The sequence below is a fragment of the Nicotiana tabacum genome, chromosome 13 (genome assembly GCF_000715075.1).
Source record: "Nicotiana tabacum cultivar K326 chromosome 13, ASM71507v2, whole genome shotgun sequence".
NCBI classification, from domain to species: domain Eukaryota; kingdom Viridiplantae; phylum Streptophyta; class Magnoliopsida; order Solanales; family Solanaceae; genus Nicotiana; species Nicotiana tabacum.
In genome coordinates, this window is record NC_134092.1 from 134,461,635 (window position 1) to 134,487,981 (window position 26,347).

The following is a 26,347-nucleotide window of genomic DNA, read 5'->3' on the forward strand; positions in this document are numbered from 1 at the left end:
TTTGGTCTAAGCTTTCGAGCGGCAACTCTAGAAAAAAGATATTCAAATCTATTTATTGGAGAGAAAGACTATTTATTTTTCAACACTAGAAATATTTTAAAACTTTGAATTAAGATACTCAAATCTTCATATTGATAAATAATATTTTTTATAATAAGATCCAACATAACGAATTGTAAATACGTGGCTAACATCTTATTAACTTGATTTTTCTTACCAATATAAATATTAATATTATATTTTATAAGATAACTACACAATAGACAAAAAGAAAGAAAGAAAAAAGAAACCAATGTAATATTAATACTATATTTTGCAAGATAACTATACAATAGAATAAAAAGAAAAAAAAACTAAAGTCTCTTATTGAAATTTGGCTTTAGGCCTGGAGTTTTATTGAGACGTCTTTGGCTGACTTATCTTTATCTTGTCATTACTGTTACAAGTATGCTCGAGAAATGTCCACCTATAATCCTTAATTAATTTTATGGTAGGAATATTTTATTATGTTTTCATATGCGTTATTGTAATATGCATTAATATTTTAAATGTTTTAATAAAATATATTGACAAATTTAAGGGACACTCGATGTATTCCACCAAAAAATGGATGAAAAGCAGAAGTAAAAAATGAGAAGCAGACGGGGGAGCCAACCCAAGGGAGGAATTCAAAAATAGCCAAATTTATCTGCGGTCATTCAAAAATAGTCTTGCTTTCAAACGTAATCGAAATTTAACCACTTTTCATGTAAAGATAAATCTAAACAAAAACATTGCTCAAAATCCGAAAAACACTCCAGTATAATATACTGGAGTTCCGGCATAAGTATACTGGAATATACCGGTCCAGTATAATATCCTGAAAATTCATATACAGGTGCTAGAATCTCCAGTATATTATGCTGGAACTTCCCGCGTGTTGGAGTCCAGCATAATATGCTGGAAGTTCATATAGAGGTGCACCAAACTCCAGTATATTATGCTGAACCGGTCTCTGTTGCAGTAAATTAGTGGCTATTTTTCAATGACCTGACAAATGTTGGCTATTTTTAAATGATCAGTCCAAAAACTGGTTAGCCCGTGCTATTTTACCCGACCCAATGGTAGGGAGAGGTACATCACATTAGGGGCGGGCGTAGTTTGGGCAAACGCAAAATCCAAATCGAAATCCGAATTTTTAAAATTTTTGGTTTGGATTTTGGATTAAATTTTTAAATTTTTTGGATTTCGGATTGGATGTTGGATTTGAGAAAATTTTATACTTTATATTTAGTCCATTATCTAAATGTCAATAATAATAAGTTAAACAACCTATACATTAGATATTATTTCATATATGCAATATTAATTGCTAAGGTACTGTCAGAATACTCTCTATTTGGACATGATTTTACTATTTACTTCTTATCGGCCGTATTAATATCTCTGTTGCATTTTCTTGATAGTAATTTCATCACTTGAATACTTTATTTGGATGATTGCGGTGAGAATGAGTAACTTTTTCAGGAAATTTAATATGATTACTTCATTTGGATATTCATTTTTGTAAAAAGAAAGAAACATGTCAACTTATAAGCTCAAAACCGAAAATCCAAAATATTCAACCCGATTAATCTGAAACAGAACTTAAAAAATTTCGATCCAATCCGAGCTTATTTGGTTTGGATTTGGATTGTCATTTATTCAATCCGAAAATCGAAAATCCAAACCGAAATTTTATATTTAATTCAAACTGCCCGAACGCCCACCCCTACATCACATACGAGTAATTCAGTCAAATATAGGTGAGTCGACCCGATCCGGCCTGTCATTCCCCTAAATCCTAATCGGGAATGACTGGATATATAAGCGAGTAAAGCGACCCAAGCATGATCCAACTGGGAAGTATAGACTAACTAGTGGGTGTTTGCCCGGGCTTACTTTTATATACAAATGTTATAAACTTTTTCGGCTACCGAATATAAATAGTTTTTGGTGCAGACTAAAAGTGATAATAACCCTTTAATAGTGTTGTTAACATCATTTGTTAAGCCACGTTTGCATTTAAATTTGCCATGTTGGTTTTTCATATGATGATAAAATTCATACATTTGAGGGCTACTTGCAACATGTCTAGACCAGTGAATGCGAAAAGAAATAACAGATTTGATTTTTTAACTTCTTCTGAAGTTGGAAAAGCTATTCCAATATTAAGATCATGCTGTATGTGAGATATCGTTCCATCAAGATTCACATGATTTGCATTTGCGAGAAGACAGAACTTGCCCTCACTCATCCAAACCAGCCTCAAAAAGCGATCGGAAAGCGAAGCCCTTCCTTCCATTCCAAGCCGGCGAAGCCGCCCCTATATCTAACCACCGCTCACCCCGACCACATATTGGCACGTTCATGATGCATCATAATCAAAAGGCCGTAAAGTAAAGAAGACCTATGCATCAGTGTACTGTCATGATCACATATTAGCTCGATTTTATTGACGGCTTGAAGGCGAAGCCGCCTATTTCTTAGGGCAAAGGGCGCTCCATCCTATTAGTTGTTGCCTGTCAATATTTGAGGCGGCGTTGCAACAACTTTTCTTCTTTCTGAATCATTGCTAAAGAGTTATCTATTTTACGGTATTGGTATTTTTATCATGAGCTTCGTTTACTGAGCGAGAATTCTTTTTTTGATTGTCAATGATCCATTAATGTGCTTTTTCGCAAGCGTCGGTACTCCAGGCGTCCTGCAAGTCAATGTGAGACCTTGTAAATATATTGTTTCATCAAATAACAAGAGATCATGAAGGAACAATTCAGAATGTCTGCACAATGACTATCTCTGGAGTAACTCATGCCGCACAAAAATAGAATAAAATATCACAATACTAAGAAGGAAAGAGCGTAAACTGAGACATGAACATAATGCTGTATTTTGTCCCGGGCCCGGGCCTTAGTGGGCCTAACGGGCCGGGCCTCGCGGTCCCGGGCTTCGTGGTCCCGGGCTCTAGCGGTCCCGGGCCTGGCGGTCCCGGTCTTCGTGGGCTCAATGGGTGGAACCGGCCCGTGCCGGGCCTAAACCCACATGGTCCTGTGCTTAACGTGCCGGGCTCGTGAACTTCGCGGGCCTAGCGGGCTTTTTTTTTTTTTTTTAAAGACAATTTCTTGTAGTATCATGGCTATATTAAAAATATATATGTAGTATATATGTATATCTAATTATTAAAGTGCTTGACGAAAAAGAAAATAACAAAACAATAGTAAAACACTAAATTGTCATGCATAATATATTTTCTTGTAGTATATTATATTGTATCTTATGTATATATATTCTCTTATATATTTTCTTTTAGTATATGTATTGTATCTTATGTATATATATTCGCATAATATATTTTCTTGTAGTATATATATTGTATCTTATGTATATATGTTCGCATAATATATTTTCTTGTAGTATATATATTGTATATTATGTATATATTGTAGCATAATATATTTTCTTTTAGTATATTATATTGTATCTTATGTATATATATTCTCTTATATATTTTCTTGTAGTATATATATTGTATCTTATGTATATATATTCGCATAATATATTTTCTTGTAGTATATATATTGTATATTATGTATATATTGTAGCATAATATATTTTCTTGTAGTATATTATATTGTATCTTATGTATATATATTCTCTTATATATTTTCTTGTAGTATATATATTGTATCTTATGTATATATATTCTCTTATATATTTTCTTGTAGTATATATATTGTATCTTATGTATATATATTCGCATAATATATTTTCTTTTAGTATATATATTGTATATTATGTATATATATTCGCATAATATATTGTCTTGTAGTATATATATTGTATATTATGTATATATTGTAGCATAATATATTTTCTTGTAGTATATTATATTGTATCTTATGTATATATATTCTCTTATATATTTTCTTGTAGTATATATATTGTATATTATGTATATATTGTAGCTTATAAATAATTCTAAGTATAGACAAAGAAATATTGCGAAAAGAAGCTCATGGGTAGAAGCAATAAATTTTATTACCAAAAAATGGCATATCTTTCTTAGTCATCCTTCCCCCAATGGAATGAGCACAACAAGGTACTAATACCACCATTAGAAGGAAAAAAAACTAGGGAAGATGTGCCAAAATACAAGTTACATATTATTCTATGTATTATCTCTAACAAATCTCATAAATCCTTCAAGGTTCGGAGGAAGTTGCGTTGGTGGTGGTGGAAAAGAAGCTTGTTTGGATCGTAAATATCCATGTTTGATATTCATTTGGATCCTTCAATGTTCATATTCATGTTTGAATTTATAAATATCACTCTTAACTGTTGCGCGAGGCCAACCTTTATAAGTAGGATTAAACACTCTTCTAATATAATGAACCCAATTAGGATTAGAAGCAAAAGTATAAGGTAAGCACATAACAGTAATCATCTTTGCTAATTCTTCACGATCTCTATTTGGATCGTAATATAAAATACCTCCGGTGACAGTGTTAATTCCTGGTTGAACTAGATTTGAACCTGTACTAGGGTTAACCGCAGAATCTACACTTGTCCCCTCTAGCTGCGCTTTCATTTGAAAAAATCTAGCCTTATCTCTAGGGTGTGTTTTTATGTGCCTAGTCAAACTACCTGTGCCGCTACGGTCTCCTACATATTTATGCGACATTAATTTCCCACAAGTTTTACACTTAGCCTTATTTTTTTCTCTTACTTGAGTAAAAAAATTCCAAACTAATGATGTTTCTAGGCGTTTAGCAGGTTCTCTATTAAAAGTAGGAGTTTCTACAGGTGGGTCGACCAGTGCATCACTTGGGTTATTAAGAGGACTAGTAGGTGTATCATCTAAATCCGGTGCTTGGGTTTCATCATCATCCTCATTTTCCTCATTATTTTCTAAGATGGTTTCATTAGGATAAAGAGCATTCATAATTTCATCATCTAATCTATCACCTGGTGCAACATTATGATAAAATTCACTATCGGTAAATTGAAAACAAGGGTGATCACTATCAAGAATTACGGAAGGAGGAGGACGTCTAGGTTGGCGACTACTTTCAACTTGCTTATCTTTTCTAGGTCGGGGAGCCGGGGGAAGGGTAGTTGGTTGGCCACTACTTTCACCGGTTTTATCTTTTCCTTTACCAAACATTTTTTTCAAAGTAAATGCCATATTAATTATAATTATGCAAACTAAACCACACAAAAATATATTCTAAAAACGTAAGAGTTGAAACGAGTTTACCGGATTGCCGAACAACTTCTTGAAAATTGAAAATCGTTGAACACTTGAAAACTTCAATTCAACAACTTCACAATTTTTCACGAAATTTCAACAATAAATTAAGTAATTGTAGTAGAGAGATTGAGAGAGATTGAGAGATATTGATGAATTGGTGAATAAAAATGAAAGAATGAGGGGGTATTTATAGTTGAGAAATGGGGAAAAGTGTAATTATATAAAGTTTGGGGTTAAAATAAAGTTTGGGGGCCAAATGGCCATTTTTTTAACTTAAAAACGGTCATATTTTCAGCCCAAACGGCTAGATTTTAAATATGGCCGTTGGAGAATTTTTTTTTTATTTTTTTTTAAAAAAAAATAGCCGCCAGGACCGGCCCAGGCCCGCCTGCCGGTCCCGGGCTAAACGGTCCCGGGCTCGTGGGCTCAACCTTGAAGACCAGCCCGTGACGGGCTCAGGAGGCCCACCAAGACCGGCCCACCAGGCCCGTTAGGACCGCAGGCCCGGTCCGGTCCGGTTCAGGCCCGGCCCACCGAGCAGCCCTACATGAACATATAAAAAGCCACCAAATACAGAAATATGGTCATCTAATCAGCAAAAAATAATGTATAAAACTCAAATGAACAAAGCAGCACAAATCAAAATAGATAGTCGTTGCTAGCTTTGCAGGAAAGTACTTAGAGGAGACTGAGTAAAAATAAAAATTAATTACTACTTGTTCCTTTAATTTTGCACAGCAAAATAAAATCTTTTAAGAGTTCTATATGTCCCTTTAGTGTTGGACTCCTTCGAATTTTCTGTTCGCCAAGGTCAATTTCACGCCGTACCCGAAAGGAAAAAAATAATAGACCAACTTCTTTACCTAGTTGAAACAATACTAATCCAACAGAACTTGCCACAGGAAAAGGAACCCTAAAACAGAAAATCTAGGTATGTGCAAATAATAAATTCAATTTTCGTTATCACAACCACAGTAGGAAAAAGGAAAAGTTAACTAAATTCAGAAACCAGCCGAAACTATGCAAACATCTCCGAAATCCCAGGTAAAGCCATCTCAGAAAATTAATTCTAGCGATTGTGAAGTATATACAAAAGAGAGAAACCATCGACCAACTATTTTACCCCAATTATACAGTTTAATCGAATAGGACCTGTGATGAGATAATAATTTAAAAATAACAGAAGGTGAGAAAATCAAAGAAGAGAGAAGAGCGCAAAAGTAAACTCACCGGACGTACAGTTTTAGCTAGAATGCAATCTCAGCTATATTCAATGAGCTCCAGCTAAACTCCGTCAAAAGCAAAGATGGCATTCACAACCAAAAGATTGTAAGTCATGAGTTGTACCTTGTATAAAACAGAGGATTCAGTGATGACTAAAATAAGGAGTAAAATAATATTAATTAAGAAGATGCAACAAATTTTAAAGTGCCGCAGTCCACCTCTCTCTATTTGTTGTGGAAGCTCTCTCGTAGGCGCCAACACTAATGCCAAAAGTCCATCACCACGTTGAAGAGGTTGTTGAGCCAAACAATGCTGCATGGAAAGAGAATAACATGTATTGTAATTATTAAACATCACAACAATTGAAGCATCTCATATAAGCAAGATCAAGTACAACACTGACAGATTCAGAATATGACATGGAAATGAAATACACAACTTGTATCATGGGTATGTTGAATGCAGCGGTCTTCCCATTACCAGTTTCAACACAACCCAAGAGATCTCTTCCACTAAGAGCAACTGGCATGGATTGAGCCTGAATAGAAGTCGGTGCAGTGTAGCCATGCTTTTCAATATCCTTCATGATGCTAGGATGCAAGCACTGCAGGGAGAACAAATAAGCAGGATCCAAATAACTTAATTATTCCCTTAAATTAAAAAATAAATATAGGGATTTATCAATGATGAATTTATATTCAACTAAACATATCAGGAAATGATTCAGTCGTCTTTCAAGTCAAGTGAACCCTACATAGGTCAGGGTTCATTTGGAACTGCGATAACAGAAACACGCTTAAAGTGAGCTAGGAATATGAACGATCGGAGATTATTTTATGAACTTTATCTCCTTTAATTGTATCCAAAATATTACTTGAAGAAAGATAGTATCAAAATCTAGCCAAAATATGACCATGAGGACAACTCAAGGGGAAAGGACCAGATATCACATATGTCAAATATTACAACTTTTCATAATAGAAATGTCCCACTTCACAGAAGTGAAGGTTGTAAGGCACAAACAAAGATCATAAATATCAAACAGAGCTTCTTTCATACCTGTAACATAATTTGGCTGACATTGGAATAGAGTTCCTAAGCAATGTTTATGCTGGTGCATGATGACTTCATTATCTGGCATAAAAGAGAAGTTGTGGGGAATTTTTGAAGCAGCAACATCGCACTGCTGCTTTTCAGCTCGCCCCTCCTCATCCAAAATAAATACGCTATCTTTCTCAAACCACCAACCTGCAGGGTGAGACTTGGTATTACTCTTCTGAAGAGATGAATCTCTATTGGCAGCTCTAGAATCAGTGTTATTATCAAGTATTACAAGCAGTTACAGAGATCTCATGCATTGGAAATAAAGAATGTGAAAAAAATTAAAGCAGTAAGGGCATACAAAAGAAGAGCCGGGGAGATTGAAACCATTCTGAGTTACATAGGATTAGGTACAGATTTGTTCGGGTTCAATACTTCATATCCAATTCGAAATCCAGTAGTAACTAAATTTGCATCCAAAAGCCGCATGCAACTACATTTGAATCCAGCAGCATTTGCGATACTGTGAAAAACAAAATCGAGAATACCAAACACAAGCATGTGCAGATAAGCTGGGATAAAGAGAAGCAAAAAAAGATGGACAAAGCTTACTTAGTAATTGTAGAGGCAGAGCACGTAATAGGTGAATCTATATGTAGACTGATTAAAATTTACCTCTTCATAGTTTCCGTATCTCGCATTTTGCAAGATTAACAATGTCTATTAAACATTTAACTAAATGTCATAATTTATTTCATCCATGCTTGAATCCAACAAAAAAATTGAAACTATAAGAAAGTGGTGAACTATATACTATATAGACACAAAGGAAAAGATTACCCTTTGTAAGGGAAACCCTCTTTGCTTTCCTCAGGGCGGAATGTAGAATATCTATGGATGGCATTACCATCGATAATTTTTGCAATGCACCTATCTTTTCTACTCGGGCGTCAACTTTTCCTACAAGAAAATGACAAATCCTTTCCAATTTCCATGTAAACATAAAAGAAACAGTGCATCCTAGCAAAGTCCATATTCATAGTGTCTCCGTCCCAATTTATATGATAGTATTTCCTTTCAGTCTATGCCAAAAAGAATGAAATTTTCCCATATAAGATGATTTATAGTTACACAAATATCTATAGTTTGTGTTAGAACATAAAATTTCAAAATTCTTTCTTTCTTTCTTGAGTTTTGTGCTCAATTAAACAACATCAAATATATTGAGACAAAGAGAGTAATAAATACCCAACTCTAAAAAATGAGTCTGCTAATAACAGAATTCCAAAAGTGAGATTAAAGGAAAAGATATACTTTTGTTTTCTTGTTGGTCCTAGTTGTGATACTAATCCTTTCACCATTTCATAGGTAGTAGTAGTTTGCATTTGCTTACAGAAACGCGATAGCGGATACAATACACGCATAGGCACCAAGTACAAACCCTGCAAACAGCAACAACACTGTATAAGGCAAAATTTGGCTCTCAACGTCCCCATGCCATGTGAGCACGTCCATTATAATGAGGCCGGCCCAAGGGAGGGCACGGCCTAACTGATAGAACAGAAAGCGACGTCGTTTAGGGTCTGGCTTCTTCCGTACAAAGAAGCCAACCACTTCTGTACTTTTTATTTTGATTGTTTCGATGAAGGTCTCCTACTATATAAAGGAGACCTTCACCTTGTAATAGGGCCGAGTGTTATTATTGATGATACAATTCTCAACTTCTCTCTATCTCTAAACTCTCTCTCTCTCTGAATCTAGCATTTATCAGATCTACTTTTACAACACTACTATTGTCATCTCTAGGGCATATTATATTTGATTACGATTTACCCTTATCCTCTTTTGATTGTTTTTAAGCTTATAAAGTATATTGATAACTTTTTTAGCCAAACAAACACATTTGAATATTTCTCTTATTTCTTATTTCAAATATAACAAACTATTAGGATTTTTCATAAATCAAATTTTGAGGGGAAAAAAAGAGTACCTTTAGAGAGCTTAGAACGCCCTGCGGGGATTGAATTCACCCCCAACTACAATGGGAAACAACTCCAAATATTCCAGTTTTTTTTTGGACGAATTACAAAGAATGATGGACGAATAATTTAATCAGTTTAAACAATTTATACGCAGCAGCTATTCCGAAAATCAAGAAGAAAATAAACTAAAACTCACCTTATAACTGTACAATCAAGGCGAATAAACTGTCCAGGAAGAGAGAAGACTAAAAGAGATGAGGGAAATTGGAAGAGGAGGTGAGCAGCATTGGAAATTTGAGGAAGAAACAGAGCATAGAGACTGCAAATCGGGTGGAAATGAGATGTTCGTTTGAGCGGTGTAAAGCAAACGTGTCAGAGCTAAAGTAGGGTTAACACGTGACTTTTGCCAAAATATTCCTAAATACCCCCGAACGACCCCAAGCTCCGAAAATGTAGAGAGAGACAAACCCTAGCAAGCATTTCATTTACGGTATTTTCATCGATAAAGACTGAGTCTTTTCAATCAAAGGAGAAGCGATGACGCAGAAGAAGAGGAATGAGGTAAAATTAGCAAATAGTAGTAGTTCTGCTCCAATGATACAAAAGGCGAAGAAGAAGAAATCCGTTGCAAATACAAAAAAGCTAATCTTTTCAATCAAGTTATTGCTCCAATTCAAGCTTCAACTGTTGCATCACAGAGCGTTTTCAGTCAAGCAAGACTGCAAATAGGTGATCATAGAGCGTCTATGAGGGATAGCTTGGAAAAATTAGTACTGTTTAGAGATTGGATTCGCTCGGAAAGAAGAAACTTTGGAATTGCAGAAGCACAACCGGCGATAGATGAAGCTTATGAAGAAATGATAGCGGAACTTGCGGAGGATTCGGCTTCGCCCGGAAGTGGTGATGAACAAGCTTCTTTTCCATCACCACCAACGCAACCTCCTCCGAACCTTGAAGGATTTATGAGATTTGTTAGAGATAATACATAGACTAATATATAACTTGTATTTTGGCACATCTTCCTTAGTTTTTTTCCTTCTAATGGTGGTATTAATACCTTGTTGTGCTCATTCAATTGGGGAAGGATGACTAAGAAAGATATGCCATTTTTGGTAATAAAATTTATTGCTTCTATCCTTGAATATCTTTTCGCAATATTTCTTTGTCTTTACTTAGAATTATTTATAAGCTACAATATATACATAAGATACAATATATATACTACAAGAAAATATATAAGAGAATATATATACATAAGATACAATATATATACTACAAGACAATATATTATGCGAATATATATACATAAGATACAATATATATACTACAAGACAATATATTATGCGAATATATATACATAAGATACAATATATATACTACAAGACAATATATTATGCATGACAATTTAGTGTTTTACTATTGTTTTATTATTTTTCTTTTTCGTCAAGCACTTTAATAATTAGATCTACATATATACTACATATATATTTTTAATATAGCCATGATACTACAAGAAATTGCCTTTAAAAAAAAAACGCTAGGCCCGCGAAGCCCACGAGCCCGACCCATTAAGCCCAGGACCATGTGGGCTTAGGCCCGTCACGGGCCGGTTCCACCCGTTGAGCCCACGAAGCCCGGGACCGCCAGGCCCGAGACCGCCAGAGCCCAGGCCCACGAAGCCCAGGCCCACGAAGGCCGGCCCGTTTGGCCCACGAAGGCCCGGGCCCGGCCCAGAATACAGCACTATTCTTCAATGGGAGGAACAGACTGTAGGGGAGGTTTCTCAGCTTGTTTGAATGTGGGAAATTGAGAAGAGTGCAATGCTAATAATATCATCAAGTCTCAAATTTGTTCCTCCAATGTTCCCTTGCATAGTAATTGAAATTTGCAAAAAAGATAATTCGAATGTATTTTGTGGATTAAGTTACTATATCTCTACTCTCATTGTTTTTTAATCATATGCCCTGTACCTCATAACTTTATTGGGATATCTTTATCAGTGAATGCCTCTTAAATGTATCGTTATCAGGAATGCTGGAAAATATTACTAGTAATGTCTACTTTAGCCAACTCTCGTGTAGTCCCCTTCCCCTTATTTTATTTTTTAAAATTTAGATCGTTCTTTGTCACAATTTATCCCCAACATGATTACTAAAACTGAAATTTTATATTGTTTCATGTACTTTTACAAGCAAATTTTATATATTTAAAGTTAAAGAAACTGAAATCAATGCAAATATTATACAATTGTATAGTTGTAAAATTACCATGCTAAATGAGGGGAAAAAGAGTTTCTCAACTAGAAGAAAGAAGTGGTTAACCCCATTTTGAGAAGTCAAAACTCAAAATAAGCACACCATCCAAAGACGGATATGTACATGAAAATGTAAAATTTGCGATATTTATATGCATTGAATTAACTTAGCAGAATATTGCAGAGCGATCCTCATGTATCAAGATACAACAATAATCAGTAACTCACTAATAGACTATTAGTGAATGGCCCATTTTTGACTTATTAAAAGAAAGAATGACCCATCTTTTGCTCTTCTGTTGTCAAACTATTCAGTGCAATAATATGTTATGCAGCTTAAAGAGGAGCTGCAAGTTTCATCAGCAGCAGCAACAAGGACGTGGTAGCAGCCGAAATGCCGGATTCCTGCTATGGTGTTTTCTTGCCCACGCTGACGCTAGAGCTCAGGATCTTGAAAGATTTATAACCTCTCAATGTCAAAAAGAGAGCAAGGTGACTGCCACTATAAAAGCTTCAAGCTTTATTAGGATTCCATGAATTGAGAGGGTGCAGAGGTCATTTCCAGCCTCCATACCTGCATGTCGTAACAAAACACAACTGCATCATTTGTGAATCATAAATCTATATAAAAAAAAAAAACCAAGTACAATACAGTAAGTAACAGGGAAGTTCAATATTAATTGCACGTTCTGTACAAACGAAAGTCAAGATTTGAGATCATAAAGCACATTTTTTAGTTGAATATTGTTTTTTATACGCAGTTTTATAGTTTAATATTGTTATAATAGGAAGATGGGGTTTTCAGTGAAGTAGCATGAGCTCTACATGTCTAGCGGTTTTAAATTGTTATAACAGAAAAACATCATCAATAGATGCAAACAGGGAGTTGGAGTTTACCAGTAAAGCATACCATGAGCGCCACATATCTCTACTTTGAGTCATTCTCAGACAAGGGCACAGCACTAGACATTAAGTGTGTAAAAGAAATCATCAGTAAAGCCTCAAAAGTATACAATCTACAATTTATTACATCTCAAATAAGAACAAATATATTGAAAACATATGCATGACGGTACTTATCCATCATAACTCTTAGTCTTTACCATGATGTTTAGCTTTTACAAAGCTCCTTCTGATGTAAGGACAGTTTCGAGGAGTTATGCCATAAATCCATCAAAAGCTTCCGCTGAAGCTGCATGTCCCTCATTCTAAAGTTCTTCATTGTAAGCGCCCAAAGTATCAAAGAAGTACAGACAGCTGTATATACAAACAAAGAAGATAGCAGTAAGATATCCAATTATGCTCAAAGAATTTGAATTATAAGCGGAATACCCATTTAAAGTTGGCACAAAATTTCCAAGATTGTGTGGTGAATTAACTTAGAGAAATAGTCAAGCATTAATCTTGTAGTGGCTACTTACTTTACAGGATTGGTGTGATTAAAAAAGGAGGAAAGACTAAAAGAGGGACTAATCAGTTCTTCAATGTTCGATTTAACTCAACATAAACTAGCTCGTCAAATTCCTGAAGCTAAAATGGTTAAAGACCTGCTTATACGTAGCTCTTTTCAATTACCTCCAGTTTAAAAAATGATTCTTAACAAGAGAAAGGTAACTTTGATGATATCAGACTGTAATATGGAAGTCCTTGCCCCAAGTCTACTCAAACTGAGTGTTAAAACGTTCAGCACAGATACAACACTTGACAGAAGAATAGGTGTTACTAGTTAAATTAACCACAAAACACAGTATATTATTTGCTCTTACTTGAGTACAGCAACTCAGACTAGTAGTTCAGATGGACAAGTAATCACTCACAAATATAAATATGACAAGAGTAAATAATTCAACCAGTTGATAGGTGATGTAGAATCACTACTAGACCTTTTTGATTCTCTGTAAGATTTTCAAGGGTTGTACTTGTAAATATTAGATACCAGCCACATTTTTTGGGTGCTGAAGAATATAATTGTTACCTTTTCAAAAAAAAAAAAAATAATTCAACCAGTTTCTTCTTTTTATATTGAACATAGAGAAGATGATTGCTCAAATCAATTGAGTAAAATAACTCAAATTTTCAATCTTTTACCACTCACAACTATAACAAATTAATAACATGATATTTTACATCATATATGAAGCCACTTACATATGTGCCTGTTAATAGAAACACCGGCGGCTTAGGAAAATGTACCACAAAGAAAAAGATTTTAGTACCAGTGAAATAAAGATTACCAGTAATATCTACGTATTTCACCTAAATAGATGATAATGTTTTAAGCGATGAATACAAATTAGTTTACCAAAAAATGGGAGAAAAAAAAAAGACGGAAGTAACCCAAACAGTGAAAGGAATGTGTTACCATCTCAAAGAAAACAATGAAAGAAATATATTTTGTTAATGATGCCGACACGCAATCTCCCGTATAGTACACAATTATTTCTGCAGTATTACTTTTAGGTTCCCAGCTGATATTCTCAGAAAGTAGGACACAAACTTTATGAACATGTATCATGTGAGCGATCATATAGGGTGAGGTCAGGCATCTAACTAGGATTTTCCTTTGAAGCAAAGACTATTCCATAGGTAAAATAACCAGCTACCGGAGGCAACATCTGTGATTCTGATTCTGATAAGATTAGATGACCAGCAGAAGACAGCATCATGTGATTCTTAAAATAGCTTCATTGCTGTGTTAACAATAGTAATAAAGAGCGATAATAATAGGGCAAAAGTGATAACAGTGGGGAAGCTGATTATACAGCATCGTCCTACTCAGGCACATCATGCTGAAAAGCTATCAGACTGTTAGCATACAAAAGATGTCTCAAGTTAGATTAACAAAAAGATACCTGCAGTTTATGTCTCTGTCATGTTGTCAACAATTTCCTTCAAGTCTTTTAAACTGCAACCCGGTGTTCTTTCTATTCCTCTCTTCTTCATCCTCTTCTTTGTCTGAGCTACTTCATCCCAACGACCAGCTGCAGCATATAGCAACAAATAATGCCTAAAATTCTTGGGATCTTCCTCAATGAACATATTTGCAATTTGTTCTCCTAAAATTACATCCCTTCTAAAGCGGGTTGAGCCAAGTAATTCAGACCACAATGAGGATTCCAGTGGTAAATTGCTCTCCGCTGGTATGTCCTTCATTGTTTTTATTGCCTCTTGCATTAGGCCAACATTTGCCAGAAGATTAGCCATGCACCAATAATGTGCAAAATTGGGCTTTCTACCAAACAAATCACTCATGACGCCAAAGTGTGTTCTTGCTTCTGCTAACAGTCCTTCATGGGCACAACCGCATAAGACACCCACAAATGCCATTTCATGTGGAAGCACACGATCCCCGTCACCTTGCTTCATGTTCTTAACATGATCTTTTTCTGTACCTTGTAATCTACTACTCAGCAAGTCTGCATACAGATTAAGCCCATCTTTCGGGTTCCCATGAATGCAATACCCCAAAATCATTGCATTCCAGCAGACTATGTTCTTGACCGACATCTGATCAAAAATCAAACGAGCAATTTCTGCTCTTCCGCATCTACTATACATATGGATTAAAGTCGTACTAGTGATCAAATTCAAATCTTTAGATACCTTAATAAGAGACCCGTGAACAGATTTTCCTTCTTTCCTCCGAGCTGACCAAGCACAAGCAGTAAGCACAATAACTACAGTTGCATCATTCCCATTCCATCCCCTCTGTGCCATTTCTCGGAACAACTTTAGGCACTTCCCGGGGTTATTCGACTTCAAATACCCATTCATCATGACATTCCACCCAACTAAATTCCTCCATTGGCATTGCATCAAACAACTGCCGTGCAACCACTAATTCACCCACTTTTATATATCCATTCACAATGCTGTTCCAAGACACAGCATCCCTCTGCGGCATTTCATCAAACACCTGTCTAGCAAGACCAACAACTATAACAATGCACCAAAGAATTCTGAACATGCAAAACTCGATCAACACCATTTTTCACCAATTGTCCATGACACTTCTGACCCAAATCCAAATTACCTCCTTAGCACAAGAACTCATGAGGGCCGGGAACGTAAAACTATTAGGCAAGAACCCATTTTTAAGCCTTTCGAAATAGAACACAACAGCATTATGTGGCACAGAACTACAAGCATAAGCTTTTATAACAGTAATAACAGAAAAAGTATCAGGAAAATCAATGCATTTAAATACCAAAGAAGTATATTCAACATCACAATGTTGAGTACAGAGATTCAAAAATCTACAAGAAAATGAAGGGTTCTGTACTTGTAAAAGACCGGTGATTATCAAATGCGCTTGGATTTGAAAGAGCTGAGGTAAGCTTTGACAAGAATCCAGAAATTCCAAAGTTTTGGATTGATGAGAAGCTGAATACGAAGAGAATAGCGATCGTTTTGATAAATGAGAAGGGATAGTGAATGGGATTAAGTGTTTAATGGAGATTCTTGCTGCCATTCATTACTATGGTTTTTGGATAAAAAATCAACAGATTTTAATATTTGGATGGTATAACAAATACCCAAAACTCCAAAAGAGGTATTTACAAAGAAAGTTGAAATCTTTGTAAAATTTGAAGCACCGGGGAGGGAGGAGGGAGGAGGGAGGAGGGAGGGTGGACAATCAAAAAATGAAGAAGAACGGCAGGGGATTTTTCTGAAGCGTTTTTCTATTGGGATTTTTATATCATATACCTTATTTATTTTAAATAAATACCCTTTTAAAAATTATATTTTATAGCTACCTTTTGATTTTTATAACCAAATATCTATTTATGATCGCATCCTACTCTTAAGTCATAAAATATGCATTATATTTTTTTTCTCTCTCATTCTTTCAGATTTTTCTCCACTCTCTATCTCTCAACTCCAGTCTTTCTCCATGAATACAACCACAATTCTCCCAAACACAATTCTCCCAATAGAAACGGGAATGAGAGAAAAAAATTGAGGAAAGCATTGCAATGCCAGAAAAAGTATTTGCTGCTCGGATCGAAACGTGAGGGTTCTAGGGTTCTGCGTCTTCCTCTCCTCTTCAGATTATATTACCAATCTGGAATTTAGAAACAAAACTCTATATAAATCTCCGTCTTCCTCTTCTCTTCGTCGTTCTAGGGTTCTGCCCAATCTGGGATTTTCCGTCCCAATCCACAAACGCCATTCAAATTCAATTGGGGGTATTATGGTAACAAGAATAGTGGCGTTTCGAGTTAGAATCGCGGTCCTCTCGACGATACGACATTAGGGTTGTTCTTGAACAAAGACGACAGAGTTTGGGGCTGATCAACTTGAATTTTCTGTTAATATATCTCAATGTATCTCGTGTATTCCATGTATTTCATTATATTCACTGTCTCGTTGTATTGCATGAATGTATTCATATATTTTTTTAATTAATATAATTTATGTATTCAGATGTAAATATGTATTCAAATTGCTCTGTTTTTATTATATTTATTGGTTGGAAAAAATATTTAGCATATTTTCTCTGAAGATTACTATGTTTTTGGGGTGTTTTTCGGTTGAGAATCTTTTTTATAACTGGAAATACAAATTTTGTGTGTTATAATTGAGTTTGTTGAGTTATATTATGAGTCTATTATGTTAATTGATTCACTTTTCATTTAAAAACAATTGTAATCCCCTGTTTCATGCGTGAATACAGTCGAATACAAAAATATGTCTAGGTGTAATCCCCTATTCCACGCCTAAAATCTGTTTAGGTGTAATGCCCTGTTTCACGCCTAGAAATGCTACTGTATTCATGAATACAGTAGCTTAAACACATTGAATACGCTCTAAAAAACCTAAAAACATAGCTAGCTACAGAAAGTTATATAGTAAGCGGTAGCTACAACTAGCTAATAACCACTAAAACATAGTGGTTTGCGAAAGTTTCTCGACCTTAAAATACATTGTGGATCCATTGGGTCCATATAGTTGGGCCGTCCAAATTGAGTAATTGCAAGCCCATATTCTACCTTAAAGCCCAATAATAAAATAGAAAAGTAAGTTTCACTATAAAAGGTTTTATTTACCTCGACTTATCTACAAATTCAGTCATTCAAATTATCAAAGTTTTTATTCCACTTATATTCACTCTTAGTTTAGCTATTTTAATTGGACAAGGTTTTCAATTCTTCTTATTGGAAAATTACAAAATATGTAACAGCCTCTACTTTCTACTACTCAACTTAGGAAAAGGATGAAACTATTTTCACTTTAATTATACTATAAACAATCGGAAATTTTTTAATGTAATCGGAAATTTTCAATCCGACTCCTACTCAGGTAAGAAAATACACTTAATTCCTATATAAACAAATAGTTCCATAACAATTGGACATAGGCTTCTTCTTGTTTTTTTTCTCATGGAAGGTTCAAATAATAAAACTCCAATGGATTATCAAGATTTTCTTCGTTCTTTTCAAGATTTGAACTTGGAAAAAAAATTAACTTCTCCACACAACAATTCAAGTTTTTCTGAGAATTTTCCATTGGTGGAAGATGGTATTAATATTCCAAAAGAAAGCAGCAAAATTTGGGCAGTTTCATCTGATCAAGAAACTACTGATAGTTCTTTTTCTTGGTTGAGTTCTACAAGTAATAATGGTTCTGTTTGTTCTCTTCAAAATAACAAAGAAGAATACTTTTCTAAAGATTCAAAATTTTCAGTGACTCAAAATAGTATTCAATCATCATTAGAATGGCCATCAACAAGTTCTGCAAATATCTGGGCTTATAAAAATTATAATTCCAACAATGGAAGTAAGTATAAAGTTCACAACTTTACTTCATCCATGCATGCAGACTAGTTATTTTTCTTTTAATTTTTCTTTTAATGGTTGTTACTGCTTTCTTTTCCTGTCCCTGAGCCGACGGTCTATCGGAAATGGCCTTTCTACCTTAAAGATAGGGCTAAGGTCTGCGTACACACTATCCTCCCCAGACCCCACTTGTGGGATTATATTGGGTTTGTTATTGTTGTTGTTGTTGAGCCTTGCGTAAGTTGTTGCCATGTGACCAGGAGGTCACGGGTTCAAGCCGTGGAAACAGCCTCTTGCATAAATGCGGGGTAAGACTGCGTACAATAGACCTTGTGGTCCGGACCTTCCCAGACCCCGCGCATAGCGGGAGCTTAGTGCACCCCTTTTTTAATTTTAATTTGTATTTTCTTGTCAATATATTCAAGATTTCTTAGTTTTCTTGGTTTTCTTGGTTTGTTTTTGCAGTTTCCAGCACCAAATCTTCACAGAAAAGCTTGTTGGATTCTGCAGATATTTATGAGAATTATGTGCCACAAACAACAAGTACCAATTATGAATATGGATCTTCTTCAACTTATAATTCCATGAATCAATCCAATTATGATCAAATTTTGAGCAATAACATGTTGAATAATAGCTACATTGAAGCTCAAGAATTTGCAGATTATAATGAGCTTCCTTTAGACTATAAAGATTGGAGTAATGAGGATTATACAAAGTGTTTAAATGTCCTGTTGAATCAGAGTGTTGCAGCATTATGTTATGGTAATTTGCCAAATCTAGGATTCGACGTCATTAAGATGGCTAAAAATCCCAGATCCTCGCGCTTATTGCAAAATTTTCTGCAGCTGAATAACTATTACTACAGGCAAAGGATACTTAATGAGATTCTTGGTTCATTTTATGAGGTGATGATCGATGAATTTGGACACGCTTTCTTCCTAAAACTTGTTGAATTCTGCAACGACGAGCAAATGGAATTAATTCTCAGAACATTTCACATCAATGTAGAGTTATTTGTACTAACAGCCTATAAGAAATATGGGTGAGTAGAGTTTATATTAAGTACTTTACAGTTTGCATTCTGAATACTGGCCTATCTAACATTTTTCCTTTTGCTTTGACAGTTCAAAGTCTATTCAAATGCTGATTAAAAACCTCAAAAAGAAACCTTTGGCCAACTATTTCTCAGAAATTGTGTCTGTTAAGTTAGTTGAACTGATGACTCATCGAACAGGACGATACGTTGTTGAACAATGTTTCCATGTCTTCAATGAGAGGCAGAATGAGGTAAAAATTGTTATTACAGTTTTGTGGTTGGTTGTCATATACAATCAAACCTCTCTATAACAGTCTCGTTTGTTCCGAATATTTTTGGATGTTACGGCGAAGTCCTAGTTAAGTGTTGTTGTAGAGACGTCTGACTATAATAACAATAAATTGTAGCCTAACATATATGAATATTGCACATTGATTTCAGGTTCTGTACCGAAGGATTATTAGTTGTTTCAAAGAGTTGGCTACAAATGAAAGTGGATGTGCATCTTTGAATATTGGCATCAATTGTATCACTAACCCTCTCAGAAAGGAACTACTTGAAAAAATTGCAAACCAATCAGGTTACCTAGCCAATGATCCCTGGGGGTAAGTAATAATAACATATAGTTTCCTCCCTCTGTGTTAAATTTTCATACGCTTGTCATAAGCAAATCGTCTCGTATTTTTCCTTGACTTTAATGGACCTCCAGTATGGACTAGGTAAATTCCAAGTGTCAAAATACTTCGGAAAAAGTCCAATTTTGCTCCTCTACTTTGAGCCGAGGGTCTATTAGAAACAACATCTCTACCTTCACAAGGTAGGGGTAAGATCTGCGTACACACTACCCTTCCCAGACCTTACTTGTGGGATTATAGTGTGTTTGTTGTTGATGTTGTAAATAGGTGTTGCATTAGGGTCAAGGAAAAATACGAGACGATTTGCTAACGGCAAGGGTATGCATGGACATAAAGTATAACAGAGTGTAAAATTAAGATATTTCGTATAGTAAAGGGTCATTTTTCACCCTTTTCTACTTTTTCCTTTCTTTTACTACTGTTGGCTGGTTTCTGGTTTATTTTAAGAATTTATGTGTTTTTATACCACAGGAACTATGTAGTGCAGCATGTTCTTGAACTAAGAGATGAAGAGATTTCAAGTAAGATATTCAGTCAACTTGAGAAGCAGTATTTAACACTAGCCTACAAAAAGGGTGGTAGCCACGTTGTTGAGAAATGCATTGAATCATCAAATATTGGAATGATTTCAGTAGTTGATGTTCTTCTAGCTGATGAAAAATCACTAGTTCACCTTGCCAAAGATCCCTTTGGAAATTATGTGATTCAGAAAGCATTAAAATCAACAAAAGTAAGTAATCCTTATTGTCCTTTTAGCTCCATAGCCACACAACATAAACCATTACTGATTTAAGATTCATTATTTTTTGTGTCAATTTTCTGATTGCAGGAACAAGGAGAGGAAAGGCGACATCAAGCTCTTGTTAGAGTCCTCATGCGACATGCCTCGTCTCTTTTACACAGCAAACTTGGGAAACATGTGATCTTAAGTATCAAAAGTCTAAATCCAGATTATCAGACAGTCTTGAATTCATTATCAAACCAGTGTTAAGGAGGATAATCTTGTTTCTATGTTTCTTGTTTATGTTACTTCTGTGTAATCTGTGTCTTTTGTTAGTACTTTGTACACAAGGGTGAATTGGAGATGATGCAAATCAGTGTCTAAAATTGTAGTTAGGTGTAGTGAGAGTTGTAGTCTGGCATTTTGGTAGAAATATTTTGTAAAAGCTTTTGTGTGTACTACAAAAGCATTTGTTATCTATATTGCTGACCATCAATCTGAAACTTATCTTTTTTGTTCTTTTTTTTTGCAGCTTGAGAATTACTAAAGTTTTTGTTTGAAACAAGAAGTTTATGCCTTTATGATTCAGAATCTATATTATTAATAAAATTTAAACGTAACATCAAGCACTTATTACCAACCACATTCCTAGTAAAAAAAATGTAACTTGCTGGCACCTCGATAATTTCATAATTACTAGCTACCTCCTACTAGCACAGATATCGAATAACTCTATTCACAAAAGGCTTGGACAGATCAGAGACTTGGAAGTACAATAGTTGGTTAACATTTCTAAGCAAATGGCCAATAAACTACATGGGAAAGTGGCATCAGTATCCCTGCCATATTGCAAAGACAAGTGCTGGTAATATATTACCATCCCAGATAACAATACAAGACAATTACAAAACAGAGCTGCATCGAACTTTATGAGACTCAAGAACACTTCTAGTAGCCTCTTTGACCACTTGTCCACTCACGTAGTGCTTTCGGCACACAGGCATATATACATCTGCTCCTGCAATCAACTCCGTTCTCGTCTCCTCTGTCTTCCTCAAGGTAAAAGAAGCACATTTACCACAAAGTTCACATCGAGAAGTTAGTTTGGTCACTGTATCAGCAATTGGAATTATGTCAAGAACTGAACCAAAGCTTCTTCTGCAAATGTGGAATATGAATCCAATAAAGAATCAGTATACGAGTACAAAAACACCGAGCATAATAGCACGACTACTATGTTACATATGGAGTATTCAAAGGGATAAGCACAATACGTCTTTCCACAGAAAATGGAAGTAGTACCTCAGATAGTCACCATCCAATCCAGCAACTATCACAATCTTGCCATCATGGTCGGCAGCTTCTGTGCAGAAATCATATAGATCCTCAAAAAACTGAGCTTCGTCAATGCCAATGACCTCTAACTGAAACCATGTAACAGTCACAAAAAAGTACAGTCACATATACTGGCAAAGAAAATTGAGTGATGAGATAGCATAAACCATGTAAAAGTCACAATACAGTATCGTCACAAAGTAGCAAGCAAAAAGAAGTTCAATGACAACTTTTAAAGCTAATGCTCCATGATTATATCATTCAAAATAGACTTCTTGCCCCAAACAATTAGAGAAAAATTTATGTTGCTAACACTGCTAGCGCCCCTAACTACGTTTTTTTTTTTTTTTTTTTGATAAGTACACCCCTAACTACGCATTGAGAAGCTCCTATGCTAATCATCCAATACATTCACATCTCAATATTTTACCGTTGTAGTGTTACCTTACTGTATGCTTCAGAACCACATCTCTGTTTGAATGACGATAGATTAGCTAAAGGCCAGCATGGCAATCTGTCCCCATCATGTGTCACAATGGAATCCAACCCATATCTTGTATCCTTGTCCGACTTTATAATTGCTACACTTCTGCAGAGAGAGGAAAATAGGATGGCATTTAATCAAACGATGACATGTGAACAGCAGGAAGCCGTGAATCTCTATCAGGATCATCAAATTTCAAGCAGCATTTCAAAATTCAGTAAGTTTGCATGCTTCGCGGATCAAGTTAGATGTCCTCAATTTTCAAGTCAAAGTTTTGATATCTTCAAGTTAATTTTTGGCTTTGTAAAATTTCACGTAAAGAATGAAACTTTCAGAATGATTTCATCAATTGAAAAAAAGGAAACGGAATGAGCTGGTTCTACTTTTTTGTGCGGTTGACTGCACAAGAGATAGATCCTCACACAAACTGCAAGTCAACAGGGAAGGAACAATGACGTATGGCTTTTTAAGCATTTTTTCAGAAACTAGTCAATTCCATTGTTACAGCAATATAGTCCAAATGACCTCTAAGAGAACATGTTTACTTTGGTAAACTTGTTTTACCAAGAACTGCACTTGTTTTACCAAGAACCGCGTCCCATGAACCGAGATCCATCACATTACTTTTGGTAACAATCCATCTGTTTATTCACATACTTGTTCCTCATAGAAGCAAATAGCAAGCCCCGGCTTGCCGAAATGCACCATCTTGTAGCAGTTGAAACTGCAAAGAGAACACAATCCAGTTTCTACATTCAAAGGCAAATAGCATCTCCAAAGAAAACTCGTGTGGAAACTACATAGCACAGAGGCTGAAGCCTGTTTTCCTTTCTGTTTTGACTGTTAGTTTTTCCGCTTTCATAGCTTAAAAGGCTACTAGCATAATAGCTGGAGTGTGCAAGCATGGCTATTTTTGGAGATACAGCAATTTTTCCTCTTAAAAAGACTCTACTCAGCTAAATGGCTGAGGATTCAACCAAACTCGATCTATATTGATGTTGGTTCTTTCCCTTTAACTCAGTAAATCTGGAACATCACCAGCGTCTTTTAGGACACCTGCCATATTTTTGACCAATTTATATATCTCACCGGTCTGTTCATGAGCATTATGCTCCATAAAGAAGAAATGTGTTTGTCTTTGAACCTCAATCATACTATAACCAGGCTCCTTTTTCACCCCTGAGTCCTTCATCAGTCTCCTTACCTCTGCAACGTTGTTCCATAAACCAAAAGAAGCATATGCATTCGACAAGACAACAAATTTGCCAGCATTATCAGGCTCCAAGTCAAAGAAATTTCTAGCAGCAAGTTCTACCATCTCGATATCTCCATGAATCTTACAAGCCCCAAGTAAGGCACCCCATAATACTGGGTGCTCCCCGCAACGGGAGTTTTGGACAAACTCATGAGCCTCTTGTAATCTTCCAGCACGGCCTAGAAGATCCACAATAGCTGCATAGTGTTTTCCTCTGGGTCGAAGCCCATAATCTCTCATCATCAATGAAAAATACTCCTTACCTCTATCTACCAAACCCCCATGGCTACAAGCAGAAAGAACAGCAAGAAATGTAATATGGTTTGGCCTATATCCTTCATCTATCATCCTATGAAATGATTCCAGAACGTCTTTTATTCTTCCATTTTGTCCATACCCAGATATCAAAGCCGTCCATGTTATCACATTCCTTTCCAAGGACTTACTAAACACAAGATAGCCATCAGATGGACAACTACACTTGAAATACATGTCCATAAGTGCACTATTAACTACAATATTTCCACTAATTTGGCTTTTAATCAACAGCGCATGTGCTTGCTTGCCCTGCTCCAGGACTGCTAAAGAGGCACAGGCTCTAAAGACTGATGCAAATGTGTACTGATCTGGAAGTACACCTCTTTGTTTCATATTATGGTAGAGACTCAGGCCTATTTCCTCCATACCCTTCTGCACGTATCCTGCAATCATAGCATTCCATGAAACCAGGCATTTGAATTGCAACTTATCAAATATAATGTGTGTGGTATCCAGGTCTCCTCCTTTTGCATACAAAATTAACAACTTAATAGTCAGATACTCATTTGGAACAAAGCCGACAACAATCATTTGCCAATGGACTCTTTTCCCTTTCTTATACGCCTGCCGGAAAATGCACTCTTGCAAAACAAGGGAATAAGTTTCTGACTCCACCTGTACACCAGAGCTTCCAACTGCTTCAGCCACCCTTCCAGAGAAACAGAGACCTTTTATTTGTTGAAGTTTGGCAAAATGCCAAAGTCCCACATTGGTTGGGAGTTAAGTTTGGGGGAGATTTTTCCCCTATAAAAGAAGGCCTAATGTTTAGGATTGAAACACACCTCTCATTTGCCTTCTCATCTGTTTAAGGCATTTGTATCTTCTCTCTTTAGTATTATTTCACTTGTATTTTTGGAGTGAAATAAAATTTTGTTTGTGTCCGAGGAGTAGGCAAAATTAGCCGAACCTCGTAAATTCTGGTGTTCCCTTTATTGTTGCTTTATTGTCTTATTTATTATTTGGTGGCTGTCATAATTTTGGTATAGTAGTTGTGACTTATTCACACTATATACATTTGGCTTCCGCAACAATTGGTATCAGAGCCAAGGTACTGTCTAAGTATGCTCTGTGGTTGCAGCATAGTCTGATCTTCCACATCAGAAAAGATTTATCTTGGTAACTGAGTCAAGGTTCTGTCTGAGTATGCTCTGTAGTTGCAGCTTAGTCTGATCTTCTACATCAGAAAGGAAATAATCTTGATTTGTGTCGTCAGCTATTAAATAATATTTGTGACAAATATGGGGGACAATAAACAAGAAGAATCTACATCAAGTGTCAACAATACGTCATCATTGGCATCTTCGCTTATGACAAGAATTGTGTCAAATGCGAAATTTGCGGTAGAAATTTTTGACGGGTCCGGACATTTTGGGATGTGGCAAGGCGAGGTTCTAGATGTCCTTTTTCAACAAGGGCTAGATCTGGCCATTGAAGAAAAGAAACCAGATGTTATTGGAGAAGAAGATTGGAGAATTATCAACCGTGTTGCTTGCGGTACCATTCGATCCTACCTTGCTAGAGAGTAGAAATATCCATACACAAAGGAAACTTCTGCAAGTAAATTATGGAAAGCACTGGAGGATAAATTTTTGAAGAAAAACAGTCAAAATAAATTGTACATGAAAAAGAGACTGTTTCACTTCACCTATGTTCCTGGTACCACGATGAATGAACATATCACCAGTTTCAATAAGTTGGTCACAGATTTGCAAAATATGGATACAACTTATGATGATGGTGACTTGGCCTTAATGTTGTTGGCGTCACTTCCTGATGAGTACGAGCACCTTGAAACTACTCTACTCCATGGAAATGACGAAATTTCTCTCAGAGAAGTTTGTTCAGCTTTGTACAGCTATGAACAAAGAAAGCGAGAAAAACAGAAGGGCGGAGAAGGAGAAGCACTGTTTGTGAGGGGTCGTCCTCAAAATCAAACGAGGACAAAGAAGGGAAGATCCAAGTCAAGATCCAGACCCAGCAAAGATGAATGTGCCTTTTGTCGAGAAAAAGG

General features: G+C 35.8%; 2 protein-coding genes and 1 pseudogene across 26 annotated transcripts; all 3 read right to left on the reverse strand.

Annotated features, from left to right (window-relative positions):
* Positions 1-2,039: 2,039 nt before the first annotated feature.
* LOC107788440 (uncharacterized) lies at positions 2,040-10,610 on the reverse strand. 25 transcript variants are annotated; one of them, XR_012698214.1, is made up of 8 exons: positions 9,713-10,603; positions 8,849-8,976; positions 8,375-8,494; positions 7,553-7,741; positions 6,897-7,097; positions 6,712-6,805; positions 6,500-6,616; positions 2,040-2,722 (listed from the first exon to the last, which is right to left on the reverse strand). XR_012698214.1 is itself a non-coding variant. In XM_075228579.1 (8 exons), the coding sequence occupies exons 4-7, from the start codon at positions 7,559-7,561 to the stop codon at positions 6,540-6,542; spliced, it is 318 nt and encodes a 105-aa protein (XP_075084680.1). In that variant the 5' UTR covers positions 7,562-7,741; positions 8,375-8,494; positions 8,849-8,976; positions 9,713-10,609; the 3' UTR covers positions 2,040-2,722; positions 6,500-6,539. The 25 variants fall into 25 exon arrangements, 3 of the variants coding, with proteins under 3 accessions (XP_075084680.1, XP_075084682.1, XP_075084681.1); XR_012698217.1 differs by adding an exon at positions 7,896-8,057 and having other exon boundaries at positions 6,500-6,805; positions 6,974-7,097; positions 9,713-10,602; XR_001648625.2 differs by having other exon boundaries at positions 6,500-6,553; positions 6,974-7,097; positions 9,713-10,601.
* Positions 10,611-11,867: 1,257 nt separating this feature from the next.
* LOC107788441 (pentatricopeptide repeat-containing protein At3g51320-like) lies at positions 11,868-16,396 on the reverse strand (annotated as a pseudogene).
* A 5,450-nt stretch (positions 16,397-21,846) lies between these two features.
* On the reverse strand, positions 21,847-25,050 carry LOC107788438 (pentatricopeptide repeat-containing protein At4g16470-like; the record flags this gene model as incomplete). The annotated part of the gene is made up of 5 exons (XM_075229057.1): positions 21,847-22,102; positions 22,247-22,368; positions 22,724-22,868; positions 23,930-23,990; positions 24,105-25,050. Coding segments are annotated over 5 exons (1,530 nt in total), but the record flags the coding sequence as incomplete, so codon positions are not given.
* Positions 25,051-26,347: the final 1,297 nt, after the last annotated feature.

What these genes read in the sequence shown, in the direction of transcription:
- LOC107788440 (XM_075228579.1), bottom strand. An exon ending in CCATGTCATATTCTGAATCT is followed by an intron (nt 6,806 to 6,896) that starts GTCAGTGTTGTA and finishes CTTTCCATGCAG; the next exon opens with CATTGTTTGGCTCAACAACC.